The sequence below is a fragment of the Citrus clementina genome, unplaced genomic scaffold (genome assembly GCF_000493195.1).
Source record: "Citrus clementina cultivar Clemenules unplaced genomic scaffold, Citrus_clementina_v1.0 scaffold_7, whole genome shotgun sequence".
Classification (NCBI taxonomy): domain Eukaryota; kingdom Viridiplantae; phylum Streptophyta; class Magnoliopsida; order Sapindales; family Rutaceae; genus Citrus; species Citrus x clementina.
Genome location: NW_006262075.1, coordinates 11,238,936 through 11,245,976, shown reverse-complemented (window position 1 = coordinate 11,245,976; position 7,041 = coordinate 11,238,936). Strand labels below are relative to the sequence as shown.

Here is a 7,041-nt window from a genome sequence, read left to right as displayed (position 1 = left end):
GGGCCACACAAGAGGACAATGGTTTGAATTTATCATGCATTCGGCCCCATGGAAAGAGCTTGAACCCAAAATATCGGCGAGATTCATTGACCTCTCTAAAGATGAAAGTACAGATTAAACAAATCATAGCCGCACTAGTGTTTGTATCATTACGGTATATATAAGGCTGGCAAAGATGAAAAGCACTCTAACCTCTTTACCCTCCACATTGCTCTTCATTAAAAAGTTCTGCGTATACATGACCACAAAAAATTTAAGGACATCTTAATTTGCTAATATAATACAACTGTCCAATCTTTGGTTGGAAGAATTGAGAGGGGAGAAGAGGAATAAAAAGAAGAAAAGAAGAGAGAAAATAAGAAAAAAAAAATGGGTCAATCTCAAATCTATTGTTTAATTTGATATAGAATTCATCTGTTATCCCATTATTTCTTTTCTCACTCCTCCTTTCATTTCTTGAAATCAGAAATGCCACCGAGAGGTTTAAATGCTCTGTACTGCTGTCATTGTCCTAAGATTCGTGAGCTTCCCTAAGATTCGTGAGCTTCCCTAAGTTTTTGTTCCGCAACTTTCTCATTTGAAGAAATATACTTCAACCTCTCTCACAACAGTCACAAGAGTTATAGTTCTCAACAAACATGGTACATTCAAAGAAGTTCAGAGGTGTCAGGCAGCGCCACTGGGGCTCTTGGGTCTCTGAGATTCGCCACCCATTACTGTACTCTCCTCAAACTAATATTTTTATACCTCCTCATAATTACTTATCTTAATTTGCTTTCATTGTTTGTTTCTTCTTCTTCTTCTTATTATTATTTAATTTTTGTAGCAAAAGAAGGGTGTGGCTTGGGACATTTGAGACGGCTGAAGAGGCGGCCAGGGCATATGATGAGGCAGCAATTCTGTTGAGTGGACGCAGTGCAAAGACTAATTTTCCGGTCATCACCAACGGAGAAGGCGGCACCAGTGATCAGAATACTGCAACATCTCCTACGCCATCACTTTCTTCTAAGCTCAGTGCAAAGCTTCGCAAAAGTTGCAAGTCTCCATCTCCATCCCTCACTTGTTTAAGGCTTGACACGGAGAACTCACACATTGGAGTCTGGCAGAAGAGAGCCGGGCCTCGTTCAGATTCCAATTGGGTTATGACAGTTGAGTTAGGGAAGATGAAGATTAACGGTGAAGCATCATCATCAACATCATCGAAGCCCAAATTGACCAAGCCTCAAGCAGTACAAGAGATGGGTGGAAGAAAGGATTTGGTTGGTGGTGGTGGACTAGATGAAGAAGAAAGGGTTGCGCTGCAAATGATAGAAGAATTGCTTAATGAAAATTGATCATTAATTGATCATCTGGTGAAAGCAACAAACTAAAATAAGGGAGCTTCAAAGGCAGGCCTAGTGATTAGTAGGTGTTTGCTGCTATATTTAATATTTAATTAGTTCATAATTAAAATGATGAAGGGATAAACATAGTGAGTTCCTACGCAAAAGATGTTAGGTGTGAGAAGATATATACATGTATAGTAATTCTCTATGTGTGAGAAGCAAGGAAAAATATACATGTTGATTTGATCTCTCTCAGAAGAAATCTCATCTTAAGATGTTGTATCTTTACAGTAGGTAATTACTCATCTTAAGATGTTGTATCTTTACAGTAGGTAATTAATCACATATAAAGGACGAAAATTGAAGTCTGTTTGGTTAGGAAGAGAGAATGTAGGAGACAAAAGTAATTTAAATTCTCTTTTTATTTTCATTGTTTGGTTTGACAAAATGTATAAGAATTTAATATCCATCATAATATAGAATTTGAATTCCACACTAAGTAGTGAAGAATTTAAATTCCTCTTATATTGAAAACTAAAGTTTTTCAAAATTACCCTTCATCTTTTTAACTTATTTAATGTCATTAATAATTATTATTTTATTGATTTAATATTATAAATGAACCTCCGCTGGACCACCGCCGAACTTTCGTCGCCGGCCACCGGACCGCCATTTTATTATATATATAATTTAATATTTAAGGTAAAAGATAAATTTGTCCAATAAAAAAAAATTACAATTCTTTTCTTTATCAAATTTTATGCCAAACCAAACAATGAAATTTAATTTTACTATTCTCTTCCACTCCTCTCTTCTCCTTTCTCCTCTATTCCACTATTTTCCTCTCCTTCCCTTTCTTAAAACCAAACACCACCTTAAAGTTTTGGAAATGAAAGGAGCAATCAGCCCCAAAGGATAATTTAGTTGGTTGGAACCTTGAGATGGAAGTAAGAGATCAAAGGTCTAAGTTTAAAGTATTAAATTGAAAAATTTAAAGTGTTAAAAGCAAACAATTGTTAGGACTTCATAACCTTTATACAAAATATACATTGTAAATTTTTGCTCCATTAAAATTTGTGTCAATTTAAACCATTCAATAGTCAGATGATAAATTATTTTCCTGATCTTCTTCCCTAAGTGGATAGGGCATTTGATTATTCGCTCGTGCGTATTTGTGGTCAATTCTTTTTTTTCCTAATCACGTGGAAGTAGCCCCATCTCTTCTAAACTTCTGTGCATATGCATGCATTGAAACAATCGAGGAAAGAGATAGATGTTGAAATCATTGATAGGCATAAAACAATAATCATAGGGTACATAACGAGCACTAGTCATCTGTAGCAACTACTTGATTTTTTAATTGATGAACATTTTGGCCACAAAATTTCGCGATATAAACTAGATAAGTAAAAGTCATTCTGACAGCTAATGTTGACATATGATGTTACTATAACATTGATACTGATGTGCTATGACTACAATTTATCTCTAATTGCAATATTGTGCAGGTGAACTATACATCGATTGATACTGATTAATTGATCGACGAATCCAATATTGAAAACTGTTGTACATCAGTGCTTGTATATTAATGTTATGACATATGGGATAGTAATATTGACAAAGACTCCTTAATTTCCCATTTTGAATAATTGTCTGTAGGAGCTAACGACACATCATTAGAGTTTCAAACAAAGGAGGATTTGACTATCACTCCGGAAAGTATTTTCTAGGGAGAATGACGGATACTCACATCTTGTTTGGTGTATTATTTTCTGTCTTATCTTTTAAAAGTTACTAGAATCTCCATAACGGTACAATATTAAATAATTTGATACATTTTTTAAGGGCCAATTCAATCATTTTGCAATAGACAAATCTAATAGTCGTAAAATGAATGAAATATTAATGTTAAGAGAGTTCTGGTGAATTTTTCAAATCATAAGAGAGAAAAATGGTTAATTTTACTGAATGAAGGTGAGTTTTGGTCGATTTCTCATATTTTCTGTGAACTTGATTTCTGATTGTTGCCAGAAATAATTCTTGCCAATCGCCATGTGAATGTAACATATTCCAAAAGCTCATAAAGTTATTGAAGATCCATTCAAGTTTCTATACTTCAATAAAACTTATATGTATGTGGTCGAGTGATTCATTAATAAAGCTGAGCACTTGTATATATATTTCTAGCAAGATAATAAAGGCTCAAAATTGACTGTAGTCAGCAGAAAGGAAAAGGCAACCTAAGTTTGTTGCTTGACCATCAATAATTAGTTTCCATTTTTCTGAGTCTAATCAGTAGAGACGTTTCAAAAAATGGAGGGTTTTATTCATTAAAATTATACGTTAGCAATGGGAGTTCGTATATTTATCTTTCAGTATTCCTGTTTAGCCAGGGATGTACAAATAGAGTTCAGAAATATTAAAATTCGTCCAAATTTCTATTGATATCATTTATTAGATAGAACGTGATACGTTGGGAGCCACATTATCTTTTTGTTTTACCAGCAAATTACCTTAAACATCTGCTAAATACATTTTCAGCGAAGAACGAAAATGGGCTTGTTAGAATGATTATCTCTGAGATCAACAGGCAAACGTTTTAATGTTGGAGAATTTGAATGGTTAAACACTCAAAAATACTTTTTTTAAAACTCAATACAACTCTTGAATTACAACTCTTTTAGAATTAAGAAGCTTTATTACTTCTTGTTACTTTAGTAAACTAAGAGAAGAGGTATGTATACTTGTTACAACTTAATCCCAACCATGTATTAATCTAACTACCACACAAAATCATAATCACACATCAAACCTAACAACCATACTTAATAATGCAAATTCTACTTACCACATTACCACATTGAACACCATAAATCTTAACTACCTGAAGAAGCTTCTATCGGCTAGGTCAACGATCATTTGGGCTTTAAAGTTGTATGGATCAAATTTATGATCCAACACCCCCCTTAAATTTGATACTATGATACGAAGCAAACTTCTCAATCTGTTAAAGTCTTTTTGTTTTAATGGCTTATTAAAGATATCAACTGCTTGATCTTGTGACTTCACATACTTTACTTGTGCATCCTTTCTCTCAATGCACTCCCGTATGAAATGGTAGCGAGTGCCAATATGCTTACTTTGATCATGAAAAACAAGATTCTTAGCTAAGGCAATTGCTGACTTGTTGTCGATAAAAATCTCTACAGGTTTTTCTTGTGACAGACCTAGCTCTTTTAATAAATTCCTTAGCTATATTTAGGGATGGTAATTGTACCCGCAAACCCGCCCAAATCCGTCCGCCAAAACTCACCTACTGCAAGTAATTTTACCCGTTGCGGGTGGGTTTAGTATTATAAACTAAAACCCGCTCATGGATGCGGGTGGGTTTGGTATTAACTTTATATCTGGTGGATACCCGCATGGATATCCACCAGACCCGCAATGTTTTTTCCAAATATTTTAATTTAATTTTAATATAAAAAATGTATAAAGAAAATAATGTAATTATTCAAATTATCAAATAGCCAAAGGTCTAAAGTTGTGTATGTGTGTACGTGGCCCATCTCCCATTCTAAAGTCATGACCTAAAGAAAACTAAAGGCATTTCCCCTTTGACTTAGTCGCACACCCATCTGACCATCTCTCATCTCTCATCTCTGTCTTCATTATTCTTTTCTTCTTCAGTCGTGAGCTTGGGACAGTGAGTTGGCGCCCTACACCCTACTTAATTCATGGATTATTAAATACTTATTATAATTTGTATGTATTATTTTTCTTTAACTTAATACATGAATTATTTTATTATTATAATTTTTTCTTCAAATTAATATTTAAAAATATTAATCTTAATTATTATTGTAGGCATCGTGTTGGATGGGTGCTTATGGTGGTGAATGAAATGAATGTCTTCTCTTGAAATTTGTTTTAAATGATAATATGAAATATAATTGTTATTTTCAAATACTAGTTTGTGTTTTTTAAATGGATTTGTGTAATTTATACTTAAATTTGAGAATTTGTGTTGGATTGATGTTAAAATTTTAATTTTTCATTTACATTGTTTAAATATAAAATTGAGTATATTATATGAAATTAGAGGTTATTATTATAAATTTATATATTAAATATTTGTGATTTTAAGTGCGAAAACCCGCAAAAAATCCGTCGGGTACCATTGCGGGTTTGGTAATTGTCAAAATCCGATGCGAGTGGGTTTTCTTAAAAAAATTAAAACCCGGTGCGGGTTGCGGGTGGGTTTAGTAATTTAAATTTCGTGCGGGTTTGAGTTTGGTAATGACAAACCTACTGCGGCGGTGTCCATTGCCATCCCTAGCTATAGTGCATGACAAATACTTGATAGAATGATCGGTTGCTTCTTCGACATCCACGTGAAATCAATAGTAATCTTTCAATCATCAGTGTCTCCGCTCTAGTTGCTATTGCTATAAAGAACATGAAATCAATAATAATCTTTCAATCATCCGTGTCTCCATTCTAGTCGCTATTGCTATATCTAATGAGCTTATAGTTATTGAAAAATGAGTATAATAAGCCAAAAGTGAAGGATTCTTTTTGCAACTTTAAATGTGTGGTCTTTAGATTTTTCATGTATCGACTCAGAAGTCTAACATCATAAATGATGTCTGATCTCGTGCATGTCAAATAGCATAAACTTCTGACTAAACTTTTAAAGAAATTAGATCTACAGCTTCACCTTCATCATATCTAGATAGCTTGACTTTGCATTCTACTGTCATGCTTATGGGCTTGCAATCATGCATCTTAGACTTCTTGAGTATTTCTTTTGCGTAACTTTCTTAGAAAATAAATATGCCTTTGTCCTTTTCCTTAACTTCAACACTGAAATAATATGCCATAAGTCCGATATCGTTATCTCAAACGTTTCAGTCATCATTCTCTTGAACTCTTCAAATAAGCTTAGATTACTTCTACTGAAGATAAAAACTTCCTTATATAGACAAACAATCAAAATGTCTCCATCTTTGCCTTTGATGTAGAGAGCATGTTCATATAGGCATCAGGGTGAAGTCATTCTCATGAAAATACTTGTTGATTTTACTATTTTATGCCTTTGGTGATTGCTTTAACCTATAAAAGGTCTTCTTTAGTCTCAGAACTTTGTCTCCATATCCTTTCACAACATAGCCTAATGATTGTTTGATGTAGACTTCTTCTTCGAGAACCCATTCAAGAAAGCAGACTTGATCACATCTATTTGGAAAATCTTTAACATTTTTTGGACTGCTAATGAAATGATTAGTCTTATAGTTTCCCGTCTGGCAACATGAGCAAATACCTGATCATGGTTAATGCCGGTTTTTTGTCTATAACCTTTTGCAACTAGCCTTGCTGTGTGTTTTTTATCTCGTATTTGTCATTTTTTTTTAATTTTGTACACCATTTGGCACCAATGGCCTCGTGTCCTTTCGGAAGAGTTGTAAGCTTCCAAGTGTTATTCTTCATAATGACTTTGAACTCTTCATCTATTGCTTGTCTTTGCTTTTTATCTTGTACAACTTTTTGGAAGTTCACTGCTCACAATTAGTGAAGAGGCATAAGAGAGTGAGGTTGTCAAGTCTCCTAGTTACTTCATAAAGATCTTGTAAACTTATCATGCGTGCCATATATCTCTCCTAAAAAAATGATGGTGGTAAACCTTTATAAGTGATTGATGATAGAGAGGTAGGTG

General features: G+C 33.8%; 1 protein-coding gene across 2 annotated transcripts; it reads left to right on the top strand.

Annotated features, from left to right (window-relative positions):
- Nucleotides 1-422: 422 nt before the first annotated feature.
- Nucleotides 423-1,742, top strand: LOC18037831 (ethylene-responsive transcription factor WIN1). 2 transcript variants are annotated; one of them, XR_002904654.1, is made up of 3 exons: nt 423-718; nt 827-1,619; nt 1,658-1,678. XR_002904654.1 is itself a non-coding variant. In XM_006427203.2 (2 exons), exons 1-2 carry the CDS (start codon nt 639-641, stop codon nt 1,332-1,334), a joined length of 588 nt encoding a protein of 195 aa, XP_006427266.1. In that variant the 5' UTR covers nt 423-638; the 3' UTR covers nt 1,335-1,742. The 2 variants fall into 2 exon arrangements, 1 of the variants encoding a protein (XP_006427266.1); XM_006427203.2 differs by having other exon boundaries at nt 827-1,742.
- The last annotated feature ends 5,299 nt before the right edge of the window (nt 1,743-7,041 follow it).